Source organism: Spinacia oleracea, chromosome 5 (assembly GCF_020520425.1).
Source record: "Spinacia oleracea cultivar Varoflay chromosome 5, BTI_SOV_V1, whole genome shotgun sequence".
NCBI lineage: Eukaryota > Viridiplantae > Streptophyta > Magnoliopsida > Caryophyllales > Amaranthaceae > Spinacia > Spinacia oleracea.
In genome coordinates, this window is record NC_079491.1 from 19687059 (window position 1) to 19706312 (window position 19254).

The following is a 19254-nucleotide window of genomic DNA, read 5'->3' on the forward strand; positions in this document are numbered from 1 at the left end:
TCCCGAGGTGGATTTCCCTTAGGATGTAGTCAGCGTCTGTTGGACCCACACATTTTAGCAGCGGAGCAGAGAATGATTTCCTCATGAGCTCTCCTTCGGCGCTGATGATGAACCATTTGTTGAATCTTTTCAGTTTTCTCGCTTGCAGCTTATCTTCGGGAAGTTCTCCCCTTTCTTTGTATGCAACTACTGCGTCCATCCAGCTAGGTTCGGTACGTAAGCTGCATACTGTGGTGGGTAGCAAGTCGATGCTTCTCTCTTGGTGAACTTCCACGTGGACCGACCTGTTTAGGTCGATGAGTGTTGAGCTTGCGAGTTTTGACAGTGCGTCTGCTTGCGTGTTCTGTCCTCGGGGGATGAGGATGACTTCAAAGGATCTTAACTTTGACGTTAAGGATTTAATTTTTGCTAAATAGGCTGTCATGCTGGGCCATTTGGCCTCATACTCCCCTCGGATCTGGTTGGCTACAAGCTGGGAATCAGTTTTGAGGCAAACATGTTCGGCCTCCAGGGATAAACAAAGCTCTATCCCTGCGATTGCGGCCTCGTATTCGGCCTCGTTGTTGGTTGCTTTGAAGCCGAACTTCAATGCATACTCTATGCTTTTCCCCGTCGGGGGGATCAGTACAACTCCTGCTCCTGAGCCGTTTATTGTGGAAGATCCGTCAGTGAAGACCTCCCAAGTGCTTTTCGTATCATCCAACATTTCCTGGTATGAGCACTCGGCCAAGAAGTCTGCCAATGCTTGTGCTTTGATTGCTGTCCTCGGCTGATATTTGATGCCGAACTCTGATAGTTCGAAGGCCCAGGCAGCCAATCTTCCTGACCTCTCTATTTTGTCGAGTACTTTTTCGAGCGGTTGGTCAGTTAGCACTGTGATCTGGTGGGAGTCGAAGTATGGCCTCAGTTTTCGTGCAGCTACCACTACTGCATATGCGACTTTCTCGATGAGTGGGTACCGGGTTTCGGCCCCTGTGAGTGTTCGGCTGGTGAAGTAGATTGGCTGTTGCTTCTTTTCTTCTTCCCGAAGAAGCACTGCGCTGACGGTTCCAGGGCTAACTGCGACATATAGGTACAGGGTTTCCCCCTCCTTTGGTCTGGCCAGTGTCGGCAGTTGAGCTAGGTGGGCTCTGAGTTGCTGAAAAGCTTCTTTTTGCTCCTGTTCCCATATCAGTTCGGGATCCACTTTCCTCGGGACCCCTTTTTTCTTGACTGGTTCTGCTTCTCCTCCGGGGAGGTTCTTTGGTTTCAGTGCTTTGAAGAAGGGGGCTCCCTTGTCCGAGGCTTTTGATATGAACCTTGTTAGTGCGGCTAACCTGCCGGTTAGCCTCTGCACATCTCTCTTGGTCTTCGGCTCGGGTAAATCCAATGCCGCTTGGACTTTGTCTGGGTTCGCATCAATTCCTCTTTCGCTCACCATGAATCCGAGGAATTTCCCTGACTTCACCCCGAAGACGCATTTTTTTGGGTTCAGCTTCATGCTGTATTTCCTCAGATTTCCGAAGGTCTCTGCCAAGTCTTTGACGTGGTCTTCCTCCTTGATGCTTTTTACGATGGAGTCATCCACATAGACCTCCACATTCCTCCCTTTCTGGTCGGCGAAGACGTGATCAACTAGCCTCTGGTAGGTGGCTCCGGCATTTTTCAAGTCGAAAGGCATCATTTTGTAGTTGAACACTCCTGCGCTTGTGATGAACGCTGTCTTTGCTCTGTCATCGGGGTGCATGAATACTTGGTGGTAGCCTGAAAAGGCATCCATGAAGCTGAGCAGTGCATGGCCGCTGGTGGAGTCAACCAATTGATCTATCCTTGGCAGGGGATAGCAGTCTTTGGGGCAGGCTCGGTTCAGGTCTGTGAAATCCACGCACATTCGCCAGGAGCCATTCGCTTTTTTGACCATCACCACGTTGGCCAGCCATTTCGGATACATGCATGGCTCAATGAATCCGGCCTCCTGCAACTTTTTCACCTCCTCGGCGATGGCTTTGTTTTTCTCCGAGGAGTAGTTCCTCTTTTTTTGCTTGACTGGCCGAGCTTCAGCGTTGACGTCCAGCTTGTGACAAATCAGCTTCGGATTTATCCCTGGCATATCTGCTGCTGACCATGCAAAGATGTCTTTATGATCCCTGAGTAATCGGATCAAATCGATTCGGAGCCCCGAGCTTAGGCCCTTGCCTATTCGGACGCTCCTGTCTGAATCCTCTTCGAGGAAGATATCCTCCATTTCTTGATCTGGTTCGGGAGATAGGGTTTCGGGGCGGGCATCAACTTCTGCGGGAGACAAGCTGCTCGTGCTTGCTCTTCTCCTTTTTGCCTCGCTTTCCTCTCCCGTAGCTCCTTTTTCTTCCTCGGGGCCGTCCCCTAGTTTGGGCTTTCGGACAGCAGTGTGGCAGGTTCTTCTCGCCACTTCTTGATCACCTCTGATTCGTTCGGCGAATCCTGCATCCGAGACGTATATCATCAGCTGGTGGTATGTGGAGGGGACTGCTTGCATCTTGTGAATCATGGTTCTCCCCATGATTACGTTGTATACGGAGTCGCAGTCCATCACCAAAAATTCGTCCCGAAGGGTTTTTGCTGCCTGGCCTTCGCCCACTGTGACTGGCAGGGTGATCTTTCCTCGAGGGATAGCTGCGGATCCGTTGAATCCGATCAGAGGATAACTGACTTTCGTCAGTGCTTCCTCTGGCTCTTCGAGGATCAGCTGCTCGAAGCAGTTTCTGAAGATGATATTGACGGCACTTCCTCCGTCGACTAACACTCGATGTACGTTGTGGTTGTTGAGGTCCATGGAAATGACCAGAGGATCGTCATGTTTGTACTGGACTCCGAAGCAATCATCAGCAGTGAAGGTCATGTTCGGGGGGTGTGGCTGGTTGTCTCCAACCGCGCTGAAGTTGACCCGATGGGAGAGGGCTCTTAGGTGTTTCTTGCTGGCCTGGCCAGACTTCTGCCCCCCGAACACCACCAGGATGTCGTTTTTCTTATGTCCTGTTGCTTCGTAGACCCTCTTCTGGGGTTGCTCATGCTGTTTGCCACTGGCGGCCTTTTCTTTTTCCTCCCTTCGGTCTAACAAGTACTGTTTCAGGTAGCCTCGGCGAACGAGGTCCTCAATGTTGTCTCTCAGTGAGTTGCACTCTTCGGTGTGGTGACCGAAGTCATCATGGAACTCGCACCACTTGTTCTTGTTTCTCCGAGCTGGGTTGGACTTGAGCTTCCCCGGTAGTTTCCACTTTTCATCATTTCTGTTGAGGCTAAATATCTCTTTTCGGGGCAGAGCTAGTGGAGTGTAGTTGGTGTATTTGGGTTGAAGTTCACCCCTTCTCCCGTCTTTCTTCGGGCTCATCTCTCTAGCTCCTACTTTCTCTTTCCCCTTCCTTGAGCCGCCCTCGGGCTTGCTCTGGGTATTCTTTGTGTCTCTCGGATCCGACGATCCCTTCAATCTTGCAGCGGCCTTGTTGAACTCTTCGGTTCTGATGAACGCATCAGCCATTTGGAGCACGTCAGCTATTCTGGAGGGGTTCTTCATTGAGAGTTCGTCACGGAACTTCCCTTCCTGGAGCGCGTGCTTCAAGGCGAAGATGGCCACGTCTGGCTGCAAGTTTGGTATGTTTGTTGATTCCTTCATGAATCTGGCCATGAATTCTCTCAGACTTTCGTCTCTTTCTTGTTGGATTGAGGTCAGTTCTGCTGTGGTTCGCTCGGGGCGATTGTTGCTCACGAACTGTGTGCAGAATCTCTTTTTCAGCTTTTTCCAGCTCTTGATCGATCCCTTCGGCAGCGATCTAAACCACTCTCCCGCCACTCCGGTTAGCGTGGTTGGGAAGTATTTACACCAACATGCTTCGGAGTAGGGACTCAAGAACATTTGCTGCTCGTAGGAGATGACATGATCCCTCGGATCTGTGATTCCGCTGTAGGTTAGGTGCGCTGGCAGTCTTACCTTCGGTATTTCTTCCATGATCAGCTCGTCCGAGAAAGGGGATGACGTAGGAGTCATGATTCTTTTCCCGAGTCTAGCCCTGATGCCTTCGTTTGCCGAGGTTCTGTGATTAGAACGTTCGGGCGTACGACGGGGGCTAGGGGTTCGATCATGCCTCCTGTCTCTTCTTCTTTCTCGGCTACTGACCTCGGGTCGTTCGCCAGATCTGCTCGACTCACCTACCCCGAGTCTCGTATGGATCGAAGGTCTTAACCTTGAGTGGACCGAGGGCCTCAACCTGCTGAGCACCGAGTTTCGGATCCGAGTGTTACGAGTAGTTGATTCGCTTTGGAGAGCTGTTGGAGTAGGCGATGGTCTCGCAAACCAATCTGGTTGCTGTTGTGCCCTTTTTTGGGTGTCCCACGTGCTTTCCATCCACCTCGACGTCAAGTGTGTACCTGTCAAGGGAAGGAGTTCTCGTTCGGGTCTGGACACTTCCGCACTGGGTGGCTCGTTCAGCCTTCGCCTGGTCCTCCTCTCTTCTCTGCGGTCATTTGCCAGTCCTTGCTGCTTCTCATTGAAGAGGAAGTTTTGCATGATGGTCATGGCCGCAGTGAGCTCTTCCCTAGTTGGAATCGGAGGTCCTGCATTTGTGGCGGTCGTAGCTCTGCTTGGCTGTGACCTCGCCATCGATTGAGGGTGCCCCTCTTGGTCAGATTCTGAATCTGACCGCACCATCATATCGTCGTCATTGTTGTTAACAACATCATTCACCATTTTCGCGGAAAGAGGTGATTGATGTCTTTCAAAGGCTTTGAAGTGTTCTTCCCCACAGACGGCGCCAAATTGTTCCGGTGTTGTAAAGATGGAAACAATGGGCTTCGAATGAAGGCCCCTTTGTATGTGTTGAAGATCTTGCTTGTTTGAATGAGTGGAGTCCGAATTCACCTGCACAAGAGCAAAGTCACTAGCCTCGGGGGTGTTTCCGAGGAAAGCCCCTCCGATGCCTAAGTAAGAATGATGCTCGGATTCTAGAGAGAAGTTCTCTAGAAGAGTAGTCTTAAGGCGGTAAATTGGACGTACCTTGAGGTGTGAGCCTTGGCGGCCTATTTATAGTGTTTGCATAATAAATGCCCATAGGTCATTTATTGCTTTTGGGCCTTGGGCCTTGATGGATGGCTGACTAGCCATTGGTGGGTTTGATGCTGTTTGTTTAGAGCCATTGGGCTTTGGACTTAGTGGCCCAATTGAGAGTCAATTGGGAGCCCAAACATGTGGTATTGTTGTTTGTTGAGGAGCAAATTCTACTGCTATGATTATATGTTTTCGAATATTGCTAATACGTACATCATAGCAGTTTGAATTGTTCTTAAGGAAACTAACAATTCGTACCGTGTGAAATCGTATCAGTGAAAGTTGTCTTAACTAGCACCCACGTACGATGAATCCGTTACGCGCCAACTACATTTGCTTGGAACTGATTATCAGTCTGCAAGACAAACTGTATTTAGCCCACAAATTTAGTGATACACCTTCATCATTTATCATTGATTTTTATCGTTCTTGCTTAATCGAACATTTTCAATTATTTATCTAGTCATTGCTTAATCGAACATTTTTAAGTATGTTGTGGCATGAATGGCAAGTGAAGGTAGCGGTATTGTTAAGCATGTTGCTGCAGTGGCTGCTTATTGAGGATAAGGCAGTTATCCTATATGATAGAATATCGAATGTAGTAGAGTTATGTTATAACTAGGCTATATGATATAAGATAGAAGTCTATATGAATTAGGAAACCTATGAAGTCTATATGATATAAGATAGAAGTCATAGGTTTCCTAATTCATATAGACTTCTGTCTTATATCATATAGCCTAGTTATAACATAACTCTACTATATTCGATATTCTATCATATAGGATAACTGCCTTATCCTCAATATATTGGCAATTTGAAACAAAAAAGAAGTGGGGCCCATAATTAATGAAATAACCGGTTTCAAGGGTTTTAATTTTCTCTAAGATTGTTCAAAGAATGAGAAGTGAATACTTAGGATTATTGTGGGATTATCATTAATTGGGATTATTTTTGGAAGATCACCAATAGTTGGGATTAATATTGTTAAATTTTCATTTATTTTATTAGTTTGAATAGTCAACCTTTAGTTAAAATTGAGTTAAACTACAAAAAATCTAACCTCGTCCCAATTATTGACCAAAGAATAAGGCCCCAGTTGATAATTTTTTTTGTAAAACTTATATCCTATTAATGAGCTTAACTCGTTAAATAATGAACAACTTGGAGTTTTTTTTTTTAATTAGTCGGACTTACAAAGTAGTGGGGATACTTAACTATTTGATGATCTTTTCATCATTATATTCTCTAATTCTCTTATAAATTGGAAAGATTAACATGATTTTATTAATTTTCGGAAGAAAAAAATACTCCACCTTGATTTTATAAGAATAGTTAGAGCAAGATTCCCCTAGATAATTAAATATAATTGGTTGATCTCAAGTTGTCAACCAACGTGCAAACTATTGTCCCGGAATGACATACATTTAAAAAAAAAAAAAAAAAAGGTAAGACTAGTCTCTATTGTATAAGGGAACTCCTTAGTTCATTTTAGTACTTGGTTTTTTGTGTCCCCCTATAGAAAAGACATAATATCCTTGATAAGTTCAATAATTAAACTAGATTTAAAGCATTGAGACAGTTCTAACAATGATTGTTAAATTGGTTTTTTGAACGGGTTAAATTCATTTTTTTATGAGATTTTTTTTCAACTTTAAGCGATAGTTCTAACTGTGATTGTTTTTATAATCAATGAGTATGACATTTTTTAACAGGTATTTATTTATCTATTAAATTTTTTAAAAATTTATCTCTTATTATCTTTTATCGGGTCTTTATTTATCTCTTATTATCTTTTACTGAGTTTTATTTATTTTATAAAAAATTTCAAAATTTATCTTACTATCTTTTACCGGGTCTTTATTTATCTATTTTTATTTTCTCTTATTATCTTTTACCGGATCCTTATTTATCTATTTATCTATTTTTCTCTTATTATCTTTTACTAAGTTTTATTTATCTTTATCTCTTATTATCTTTACCGGGTCTTTATTTATCTATTTTTATTTTTTAATAAATCTAAAATAATATTATTGTTTGATGACATGAAAATCCTACGTGGCGCTCCGAATGCTCTCCAAAAAACTTCCCTTTATATATAGTATATATTAGATTAATTAAAAAACTGAATTGTAATTATTCTAAAGATTGATTATTAAATGTCATATTGCAAATAAGGAATTCCAATGCAACTAATGCATATAATCTTTCATATTTTAGTATATGAAACACATTTGCAAATTGCGATGTGACATCCAAAAGTCAACAACAAATTTGAAATAAGTACAACCATCCCAAAATATGGTTTATGCACCCGGGTGCACAATGCTCACTGTGCACCCTATTTTTAAATGAACATGTAGTTCAAATACAAAGAACATATAGTTCATACTCAAAGAACATATAGTCATTGAACATATAGTTCAAATAAGTATAATTTAAATATTTCACTAGTACATGTACATTGACATCATTCTCTATGTTCATTAGGTTTTCAATAAATGTTCAACAGGGTGCACAATGAGCACTGTACACCCGGGTGTATAATCCAAATTACGCAACCATCCTAAATTTGAAATCCTTAAAATTCTCTTTCGTAATTTATGAAAATTTCTAGTCTCTCAATTCTTTCTCCCTTATATTTGTGATCTCTTTATTGTCTCCTTAATTCTTACGGAGCACAGTTTTTATTTGCTATATATCAAACCCCCTTTTGTAACCACCTTTTCCGTAATAAGCTCTCTTCTCACAAAGTCACTACCTCTCAGACTGCCTTATTTACGCTTTTTATCGTGATCTCTTGCCGCCGCCATAGTCTTTTCACCAGCTTTATAAACTTTATAGAGCGCCAATAAGGAGAATGGCCATAAGACATTCTATAAAGAATCATGATATTTTAGATTAAGATATAATAATGCAAATAATTGTTTCTTATATTCAAATGGATCGTCGTGCATATAAGACTAGTATTTATGTAAAGAAATACCTACTGCTACTCTAGCTGCTATGTACACACGAGTGTGTAATAGATATTCAACTCAAAATGAGGTGCAAGAAGATGTTCCACTCCGACCCATGAAGAAATTTACTCACAACTCTCTTAATACATCTAATTGTGTTAAATACGGGCCTGGGCCGCATCCGTCACCAAGAGAGAGAGCCCACTTAACAAGTCTAAAGGAGGTTCCACTTTAAAATCATATGGCAATAAGGGGAGTAGCCCCTTGGCCTTATTAAGTGATTAACTCTCTCATCACTTTTCAATGTGGGACACTCACATGTGTTCTTTGGGAAGACTTTCTTCAACAAATTGCTCTATTGATACATATCTGGAACCAACTCTCGTCTGCAAAGTAAGTAGGACAAGAGTTTGTTAATCTTTGAGTGTAACAAGAGCAACCTTTTTATTCCCACTACATGCATGCAACAACCTTTACATATTTTACCATAATTAATTCCTCTCTAAATCCTTGTCTAACAAACAACCCCTTATTAAAAAAAAGTAAAAGTAAAAGCAATACTTGTAGTTGTTGCCACTATCCTTGATCTTGTTCCTTGCTTTGCATGTTGCTCTTTCACTTTCCACGTTAAGGCAGCACATCAAGTAAGGGGAGCCCAAAACAAAGTTATACTCCCTCACTCTCTTTTTCTAAGATTCCTCCATATCTTTGTATTCCAAAGTCATCCACATGAATATTTTGCCTTTGATTTGTTGGACAATTTACAAAAAGGGTTTGAGACTTTGAGTGATCGAGGATATTCATGAAAATTCCCCCATGCACTTAGCTTAGCTTATTGGGTGTTACATGCAAGATCTATGATAAGATATCTATTTCTAACTATTTTCTCTTTGGTAATATCTATCTAATTCATTTATTGTTTTCATGAGAAAAAAAAGGGATGGATCGGATATTCATGGTGATACAAATAGATGCATAATCTAGTCACCATTACCAAAGCAAAAGTATGTTATTTAAAAGTGGGTCAATGTGCAGGAAAGAAAAGAGGAGAAGAATCTCTGTGTAATTTGCCCTCCAAAATTGTTGGTTTGGCCATCTTTTGTTCACACCAATGCAATTGTTCTTGTGTTATTTCAGTCATTCTTAAAACCCTTGACACCACTTTTAAGTCTATTAAACTCATCAATATCTCCATTTCTTCCTCCCTTGTTAACCTCCTCTTCTTGAAGCATTTTCGTGTTCGTTCTACTTCTTTTAGCTTCAACTTCTTCTGCATATACGTATATTACTCGTATTAGATAAGACAAGATCATAATATATAGTGCCGGACCTTGAACGGTTTTACGAGGGGACCGGTAGAAAAAGTTAAACGTACAATATACTATGTAATTATACAATTATACACAAATTTTAGGACCGATCCATTATAATAAGACTGTCCTCGCTCCGTCTCTTTTTTTTTAGTGGGCCGTTAAGGAGGAAAACATGATATATAATCAAAATTACTAATTAAATTAGATGGAAGTAAAACAAAAAGTAGCTAGTGAGAATACATGATACTTAAGGACTTTTATCACTTTTAGGTATTGTGAACAAGAATTAGTGTGAACAAATGATAAAGTTTATAAAATACTCGTACAGAACAAAAGATTAAAAAAGTAAGACAATAACAAAATGCTCAATAAAGATGGACGGAGTAGCATTTTGCATTTTTTTTTTTTTTTAATAAGAATCTATTTGGTTTAACTGAATAAAACTGAAATAAATTATCAAAATATAACTGAACTTATTTTTGTTAAAAGTAACTTACTTTGCGTTAAATTATCTGGATACTCTGGAAAGCACTTATTTTTGCTAAATTTATCTAAATTTAAGTTTACTGAAATAAGTCAAAAAAAAGTAATTTAAAAAAAAGTTTAAATATACAGGCCTTAAGTGGATGTAGATAGCTTGCATAAAAAAAAAGTAGATGTAGATAATTAACATTCCCCATCTAAATTAAGTTATCACTGTTCAAACACAGATTTAATTAATTACCTTTTTGTTGCATTTCTTGAAGACATTGAGAACAGTAGGATCAATTGATCCTCTTGGACGTAATTTAAAAAGAGCAGTGATAACTTGGCAATGATTTTCCCTATCTGCTTTCAGAAAATTCATAAAAGTTTGAATTGAATCTTCAAGTATCTGAAGGAATAATGCTGATGCTATTCTTCCCCCAACAAGTTCCTTCTCTTCTCCTTCATAATCTGTTCAATTCATTTATGTCAAAAGATTCATATGAATTTTCATACATCAAATTAAAATTAGACAAGTAAGGCTATGTTTGGTTCAATTAAATTTGATTGAAATTAACTTATACTTCGTATGAACTTGTATTGTTGAAAAAAACTTACTTACTACTTACTGCGTAGTATATGTTAAATTGTCTGTGAAAAAAACTTAAATTTTATCGTATCTGAACTTATTTTTGATGAAATAAGTAAAAATAAGTTAAAGTAAGTTGAAACAAACCGATCCTAAGACACTTTATCCTTGAAATATTGATATATGGGCCATGGGTTCATGATTTTGCAACTAATGTACTTTAGGATACAAGTATTTTTGAATCAATGATTAGTCATGATTAGGCCAGTTCTTAATCTTCATATGCATCAATATTTTAATTAGGACAATTGCATTAATACCGTAATAATAATTTTATTCAAGATTCCAATTCCCTTTTTACTCGCTTTTACATAGAAAAAACACAAGCAGATTACCTTACAATAAGGACACAATTAAATGACACGAGTTCGGATCCTCTAGAGTTTTAATAAAACTCTACAAGGTAGAGTTGTATCTAAACTGTATATTTTAAAATCAATGGCTCATATTGATGAGAAAAATTAGGGGGAATTTTGGAAAGATAATATATGAACCATTGATTTTTCATTCAATGGTTGAGATGTTCAAACTCTATTTTGTAGATTTATTTTAGAACTGTAGAGGATCCAAAACCATTAGACACACAATTAAGTATACGCTTTTTGTAATGTCAAAATGAAACAAATGAAAACTTACTAGGATATGACACATGACGTGTGTGTGTTATTTTTTATGTATATATAGTTATTGATTTATTGACAGATTTCTAGGTGATGAAGAAATAAACATGAGTTAATCACTTACCATGATATTCAGGAACTTGAAGCAAATTAGGGGCGGCACTTCTCAATCGCGCGTAAATTTCAGGGCGTTTACCACGTTGGTAAGGCTCATTTTCAATGTACCTTTGAACAAGTACCTGAAATTGCTGGAATTGTTGTGCTATATTTGCAGGGCAACCATGGTCGTCGTCTTGTAATTCTGTTTTTGACTTTTGCTTTGTCTTCCGCCGGAAGGTTTCGTAGTTCCAGTTAAGCGCCTCCCATGTTAAACATATTTGGGCCACATATGCAACCTCTAGTTCATTGTATGGGTTAGTCTTATTCTTGTAGATATCATCCCCTGAGCTTTTCTTCTTCTTGTTATTACCCAGTTTATGCACTATCCTTTGGGATATTGATCTTGGCTCCACTTGGATTGACCTCAACGATTCTATACACAATTTTGTAACATCAGTTAGTCATAGCATGCAAAAGGCTAGGAGATTATATATAGCAACATTTAGGCAATCAATGTAATGCTGCTAATTAGCGTTGAGGGTAAAATGGTCATTTCACATCAACAATGTTTTTACTAATATTGTAGAAAACCAATGTTATTGTCTAAGAATTGGTTGAATTTGTGTCAAATGCTAGTAAAATAAGATGTTGGCTCAATTGATTAACAGACTTGTGGAAAAAGTTCGAGATACCCACTTTCTAGGTTTGAAGTACTTCGTATGTAATTAGGATAGGCAATTCTGACCATGCTGGAGTAAAGCATAAGGTGCAGCGACGGACCCAAAATTGTATGTCAGGACATGTTTCTCATTTTGAGAAATGTGGCAAGCCCATAGTCGTAATTCCACACAGGGAATACTACATATTGGAGTACTCCGTAGACCGTAGTATATTACCATCATTCATTCCCTATACCATTAGTTGGAAAAGCAAGTGTCATGGTATCTATTTGAAAAAGATGGATGATTAAAGTGTATATATTACACACACTACTAGTATCTATCAGATTTGGACTAAGACATCTATTGACATGCCTTAGCTTCTTGGGTTAGGGGAAAAGTTATACTCCATCTGTTCTAAATAAATACAATATTTTTACTTTGTCACTATTGATATATTCACTAGTACTAATTTTGACTAGATTTTTTTTACTAATATATAAAACGAAACTGTTTTGTTATAATATGTTGTTAGATTAGTTACCATGAATTTTATACAATTAATTAATATAAACGGTTAAAAATATTAAGGGTCAAAGTTGTGCAACTTATTCGAAAACTGTAGGATTAATGTATAACGTACCTGTTTCATGGAGCTTTTGTGCACTAATTCTATCAAGAAATGTCATCTCCTCGTCATACTTTTGATACACTGCATAGGACTCCCATTTGGGGCAACTCCTCCTTGACGAAGAAGAAAATGGATCATCTGTACCTGAATCCCTTATTGAACTCCTCCATTCAGATGAACTCTTTGAAGTTGATCCAACAGTGTACGTGTCTTCGAAAATCCCTTCGTTCTCCATTTCTAAACCTGTCAATTTCTTGGCTTCGGATTTTGGTGGGGCGAATATCAGAAATTTCTCATCCCTTGTGAAATTCGAGTCTTGTTTTACCACATCAGTTTTGCTTTCATCAAATTCTCCTGCAACATCTTAACAGAAGAAGAAGAAGAAGAAGAAGAGCGCACTAGAAGTCAGTCATATAGTTATAATATGAGTACAGAGTACACTTACTAGAAAGATGAAATTATTTTCCGGCAAAAATCAACGGAAGATGATGTCATAATGTTATTAAAAAATAGTTACATATTTTCTATAAAAAAAATTAAATTGATAAATAACAATTAAAACAAAAAAAATAAAATAATGGGTTTTTTTTTTTTTTTTACAGGTATTAAGTGCTTCATGATTTTTTTTTTTTTAATAACGTTATGACATCGTTTTCCGGTGATTTTTGCCGAAAAATGGTATCGGGTAGTAATTTAAAATAATGTACAAGTTTAAATTGTAATTGGCAAAATTAGAAATTTGAGGCTGTAATTTTATTAGGTTGTAGTTGGCAAATTTGTTATCAAAATATACGTACCATGATTACCACTTGGAGCGACTTTCACCTTTACCTCAATATAGCTTGGAGAATTTTGAGGCATGTCATGATAGACTGCTTCACATTCTTGATGAGGATTTTCATGGTCGTTTTTGTCGTGGATTTCTTCCTCTTCTAACTCAAAGGAATGATCATATAGATGATTAGATTCAAATCTTGATGCATAATCTTCATTAATGACGTCATAATTATCACCACCAACATCGCCGCCGTGATGAGTGTAGTCGCCGCCGCGGTCGAATAATTCTGATGAGCTAGTAAGAGCAGGGGAGTTCTCAAAACAGCCAGCCTCTGCCTCATCATTAAAATCTTCAACAGGGTCTTGAAATAAGGTCTCATACGAGTTACTATGAACAATTGAGTGATCATTATTACGTTCATAATCATCATCACCATAATTGGCAACAAAAATCAACCCCTCGCCGTCGTTTACAATATCAGCAACAAGATGATCTCCTTCTTCTTCTTCCTCTTCCTCCATATGTGAATACCTATACTCTTCTTCTTCTTCTTCTTCCGATTCTGCTGCTTCTTCTTCTTCATCTTCATCTTCATCTTCGTATGATATGTCATCCTCGTATTCCTCTTCTTCGGTTCTGCTAGATTCACATCAAGAACCGTTAGTATTAGCAACACTAGTATTTTTTGAAATTGGCCCTGTTCGGTGCCGTTTTTTGTTTCCAGTTTTCTGTTTTTTACAGAACAAAAAACCAAGTTATGAAAACCACAAAATAGTTTTCAGTTTTTTGTTGCCAGTTTTCAAAATCAACCTGTTTACTATAAGTATGACTATTTTTAGTTCACGATTCAATCAAAAGCATATAACTTTTAAAACAAAAAACCAAAAACATGAAACAGATAGTGATACCGAACAAGTTGGACTCGGGTATTCGTTTCGGAATTATACCTGAAAAAGTAAGTGAAGAGTTTGGCAATAAAGAGAGAGAAGAGATAGAAGAAGAGGAAGAAGAACTTGAAAGTGGCGGTGACATTGTAGAGGAGCTTAAGAAGGGGTTGTTTTCTTGAACATGGCATTTCTCTTTTTTTTTTTTCCCCTTTGCAATTCACTAATGAAACTCCTAGCTTTATTATCTTACTCTTAACACTTTTAAATTATACCTACCCAAATTATAAAGAAAGCTACTTGCTTTTTATTTGCTTGCTTGCTTTCAACACGTTTCAATTTTATCTTTTTTAGTCAATAACACTTCAACTTGTTTGTGGTTTTCCCTTCCTTTTTATTTTAAACTTTCAAAAGGAGCACCTTATGATATCTGCATTTTAAAAAAAATCTATTTATTAGAATTTAAATGAATTAAAGACCTTTGTTTTCACCTTATTCCTACTTATTATTGGAAAAATAAGGGCTATCCAAGTCTAATTTATAACTAATACCAAATATAAATTTGATGAGTTCTAACAAATTCATTTAAATTTATATAAATTTAGATAAAATAAGTTAAAAAATGAGTGAAAATTATTCAAATAAAATCCATCCTAAGTCCTAATATTACCTTCATTTCTTTCTTCTACTTATTAGTATAAGATAAAGTAGGAAACAGGTATAAAAAAAGGTATGTGTAATAAAAAAATAAAAAATTAAGATGAGTGTGTAAAGAAAAAAATAGAAAAAGGGTGTAGACAAGTGTAATATTGTAGGATAAGAAAGTGACGAATTTTGAACCATTTAACTAATTAAAGGGACCAAAAATTAAGCAATATGTATTACGGAGTATGAGATTTACACAATTATACTCAAACTAGGTGGGGGGCTCAAAACAAAGGTACTCCATTGATAAGAGCATGTACATTGATGAGGTTCTTGGAGTAGCTCTCCAAGTAGCTCTCCAACAAGCTAGAACTATCTTTTGGCCAACATTAAAGCCCTTGGGTGGTTCTTGAGAGGCTCTTGAGTATCTTTTTAAAGTAACTCTTGCCCAAGAGCCCTTCAAGAATTTAGAGTTGAAAAGTATAGGAATAACTTGAAAATTAGATAGTAAATGTGATAAAAAGACAATTAATTATGGACTACCAAATAGTAAAAAAGATATTGGAGAGCTCACTTTAGGAACCAATCAATGTTGGATGTTTTAGTGTGTCTTGTAGAGAGATAGTGGTAGAGAAAGAGTGAAGAGCCACCCAAAATCTCTTTTAAAGAGTCAACCAATGTACATCCAAAAGTGGTAAGATGGTAAAAGGGATATGTCAAATTGTCAATTGTGAATTAAAGTAAAATGAGTAGAAAAAGAAAAAACATAAACGTAAACACAGAGGGAGCTAGAATTTTTAGGTAGTATAATGTGACACATTTTTATTTGAATGCAACCATATACATATATAATTGTCGCTAATTAAATAAACCTAGTCTTTTGACCCGTTCTACAAACGGGTTTTGTATTAAGTTTGCTTCTTGGTTAGTGTTTATATGTTTTGGTTTTTTTTTTGTTAAGACACACTAGCATTTTGACTTGTACAATATACAAGAATATTGCGTAAAGTGTTATAAGAACTTACATTGCTAGATAAACAAGAACTTTAGGTATCGTGAAAATTTAAACCATTTATGCACATTCGTAAAAAAAATTATTAGTGTAAGATATAAATATATAAATAAATAGAACCACATTATGTATCTGGTAAGGATATTACTAAATTAATCTAACACCATTTAGAGAGAACATTCAACGATGGTGATGGATAATGTCAATAGAAAACAAACAGTTATTCTGACAAAAAAATAAAACTTAGCCATATCATAGAAAAAGATAATAAAGTAAAACTTACACATATTACCTCTGAAAATGTATGATGATATAGAGTTGATTATGTAAGTGGTATAACAAAAATGGGTATTAGTCAAGTCAATTTCTTTCTATATATATTTTTTTGGTGCGAATGAGCCACAATGGCAATTTCTTTATAATGAGTGTATGGAAGATCGATGAGAAGTTGATGCCTTATTTTGAGATTTTTAGCTTCTTGTGCATTCTTTATAGTTAAGAATTTAAAAAGAATATTACTCCACCCGTTTCTTTTTGTTCTTTACGTTTTTCTTTTGCACAAATTATTTTTTACCACCTATAAAAATCAAAAAATTATTTTTTACCACCTAAAAAACTAAAACTTGTATTTTACCACCTAAAAAAGAATTAAAACTTGTGTTTTTCCACCTAAAAACAAAAAAGTAGGTGCAACCTTTATGTGTGGCTACCTAATTCAATTTCTCTCCAATTTTTTACACTCGATCCCTTTATGAATTTCTTTAACTCTTTCACCCTTCTCGATCTCTTTATTTTCATTAAATTTTGTTAATTTTATGAATTAATAATGGTGAAATTTTATTTGAATTCATGGAAAATAAGAAAGTTGGGGAAGAGAAGAGAGTTAATTACATGAAATAGTGGAAGAAAAGAACATATATGAAATATTACCGTTATTGTGCCCCCCACATAACATTTTCATCTTTTTTCCCATATTTCAGGTGGTAAAAAACAATTTTTTAAAAAAAATTAGGTGGTAAAATACAAGTTTTAGTTTTTTAGGTGGTAAAAAACAAATTTTCGATTTTTTTAGGTGGTAAAAAACAATTTATCCTTTCCTTTTCGGGTGTCTCAAAATGTTTTTTACATTTCCTTTTATGTTATCACATAAATGCTTTAATATTCTACCAAAAATTGTGTCAAATGATTATTTTAACCAATTAAATTCATTGGGTCATTTAATATCTCACACTTTTCTATTGGGACATTAAAATTTTCTCATTTCCCCAATATCAGAATTTTGATAAGAGTGAAAACAGTATAAATAAACGTATTTTTTTTTTTAAATGAAAAAAATAGAGGAATCTCAATGCACATTACTTAGTCGTTAATAAACGTGCAAAAGGTCAAACATAAAGAACAAAAAGAAATGGATGGAGTAACTCATAAGAACTAATGTCTATTGTTATTGTTATGAATATTATTTATAATATAAGTTAGCTCATTGATTCATGATTATTTATTTGTATGGGTATTAGGGTCTTTTTATGGCTTAAAAAAACACACTTTAATATGGGTGTTTTGAATTTTCTCTATTTTAATTATTTTTTTAAAAAAGAGAAAAAGGGTGCCCCATTGTCAACTATGATTTCAGTTTTCAAATACTAGGTATAAAGGTATAGATTGTAGAGTTAAGATAAAATGCTCAGTTTATAAATTATACTATGATTTGAGCTCAGTTGAAAGCTCGTGCTCGGGATCGAGCAACTCAAGCTCGTTTAGATTAAATGAACATAACATGAATGTGATATGATGATACTCGGCTCAGCTCGTTTGCACCCCTAGTGAGAAAATGAACAAAATTTCGTATATTGATTTTCAGTTATAGAATTTAGAGAGATTGATTAATATTGTATAATATTGGAGTATTAATTGATTAATCACCAATCCTGGTCATTAATTCATTGTTCATCATTAATCAAAGTTTTTAAAAAAATCACTCAAATTTTTGAAGGGTTGGCCACGTGGCATCTAGAAAGTTAATTTTATATGGGAGAACCACGTGGCAATAAGGGCGTAGATGTATGACTTTTTTTTTAGTCTTGTTTTTTAAATGCCAGGTGTTGATTTTCCATAATACATAATTAATTAAGTTATGTTATTTGGGCTCTTCTTTACCTCAAGAACTGTTGTTAGATCCTCGACACTCCAATATAGGTTGTCAACTATGAAAATTTGTGTCAAGTAACAGAGCTAGAGTCTTGGACACATAACGTATCAGACAAGAGAACCGAGTCCATAACGCTTTATAATACTTAACTTTAGTAGCCTAGAATAACTTAGGTTAATATTTTACACTTTCACATTAAATCAAACTAACTTGTAATATATCCGAATTGATTGTAAAAGAACTTGCGATGACTCGATCTTAACATTTATGATCATAACTTGACCTAAAACGATAACAAATTTGATCTGACTAAAATTTCACCTAAACCCAAAAATAATTCGAGTTGAACTTTATTTATTTAAACTCAAACCGTAACTAACCACTACAATCCCATCTTAAATCCGATTCAACAAAATCTTAACCAAAAGTGAAACAACAGTGTTGTACATCAGCTTTTGCTGCTATATACTGTATTGTTTTTCATATTTAGTTGGTCAGGAACAACGCTTATCAGAAAAATATATATAGTTTACTTCCTGATGTAACAACTAAGATGATTAAGAATGATGTAATTAGTAGGCAGTGGCGGTGCCATGATTTTCTCCTTAAGGGTTCGGAATCCTCGGACGCATATAATAAAATCATAATCCAAAATCCAACATCTTGTATTAGAGGTTCACTTTGAGGAGTGGGAGGTTCATTTTGAGGTGGTTCAAGTGGCCTTGAACTTTGGGATGAACAAGTGGATGATTTTTGTGACTTTGAAATACGGTTTTTTCAAAAAATGTTCTATAACCTTCATCACATATCAACGAAATCAACCTATTGAAAATCATATATTCCAATTTAGCCATTACAACAAAATATTTAAATTTCAAACCCTAACTTCCTCAATTGTAAAGCAACAAATAAATTATATATACCCTAAACTAAATATAAGTTATCTAAGAGAGTAACATTGAAGTTGAACATTCTATTCACGAATTCATCTTGCTCAAACAGTTTTATTTCAATATTTCAATTAAATAAATTTGCAAAAGCAAGGAAATTGCTGGGTAGAGTTTACACCTTTGAGAGAACCAAAAAGAAGAGGAGAAGCCGAAAAAAGGGGAGATAGAGAATCGATCTGCTGACCTTTGGTTTGTTAAGCAAAGCAAAAACCACCCCAGCATCCTTTTGTTTGTGTCATATTGTGTGTTTATTATTACTTGACCTGTTTGTGTTTTATTTAAGTCTACCAAATTTTATTTTTAGGCTTTTAGCTAGTAAGGGTTCAGTTGAACCCACTGAACCCTTACTAGCACCGCCACTGTTAGTAGGTATAGTTCGTTAAT

The 19254-nt window shown here is 36.5% G+C and overlaps 1 protein-coding gene across 2 annotated transcripts; it reads right to left on the minus strand.

Annotated features, from left to right (window-relative positions):
* Positions 1–8740: 8740 nt before the first annotated feature.
* Positions 8741–14390, minus strand: LOC110776446 (uncharacterized). Of its 2 annotated transcripts, none has more exons than XM_021981007.2 (6): positions 14178–14390; positions 13250–13866; positions 12465–12815; positions 11188–11595; positions 10054–10265; positions 8741–9286 (listed from the first exon to the last, which is right to left on the minus strand). In XM_021981007.2, exons 1-6 carry the CDS (start codon positions 14303–14305, stop codon positions 9041–9043), a joined length of 1962 nt encoding a protein of 653 aa, XP_021836699.1. In that variant the 5' UTR covers positions 14306–14390; the 3' UTR covers positions 8741–9040. The 2 variants fall into 2 exon arrangements, with proteins under 2 accessions (XP_021836699.1, XP_021836698.1); XM_021981006.2 differs by having other exon boundaries at positions 13250–13869; positions 14178–14375.
* Positions 14391–19254: the final 4864 nt, after the last annotated feature.

Bases quoted from the DNA above. Each gene is read 5' to 3' on its own strand.
- LOC110776446 (XM_021981006.2), bottom strand. From the start codon at position 14,305: ATGCCATGTTCAAGAAAACAACCCCTTCTTAAGCTCCTCTACAATGTC. The intron at 12,816-13,249 runs GTACGTATATTT...TCTTCTGTTAAG, and splicing joins CGCTCCAAGTGGTAATCATG to ATGTTGCAGGAGAATTTGAT. The intron at 11,596-12,464 runs GTACGTTATACA...AATTGTGTATAG, and splicing joins ACAAAAGCTCCATGAAACAG to AATCGTTGAGGTCAATCCAA.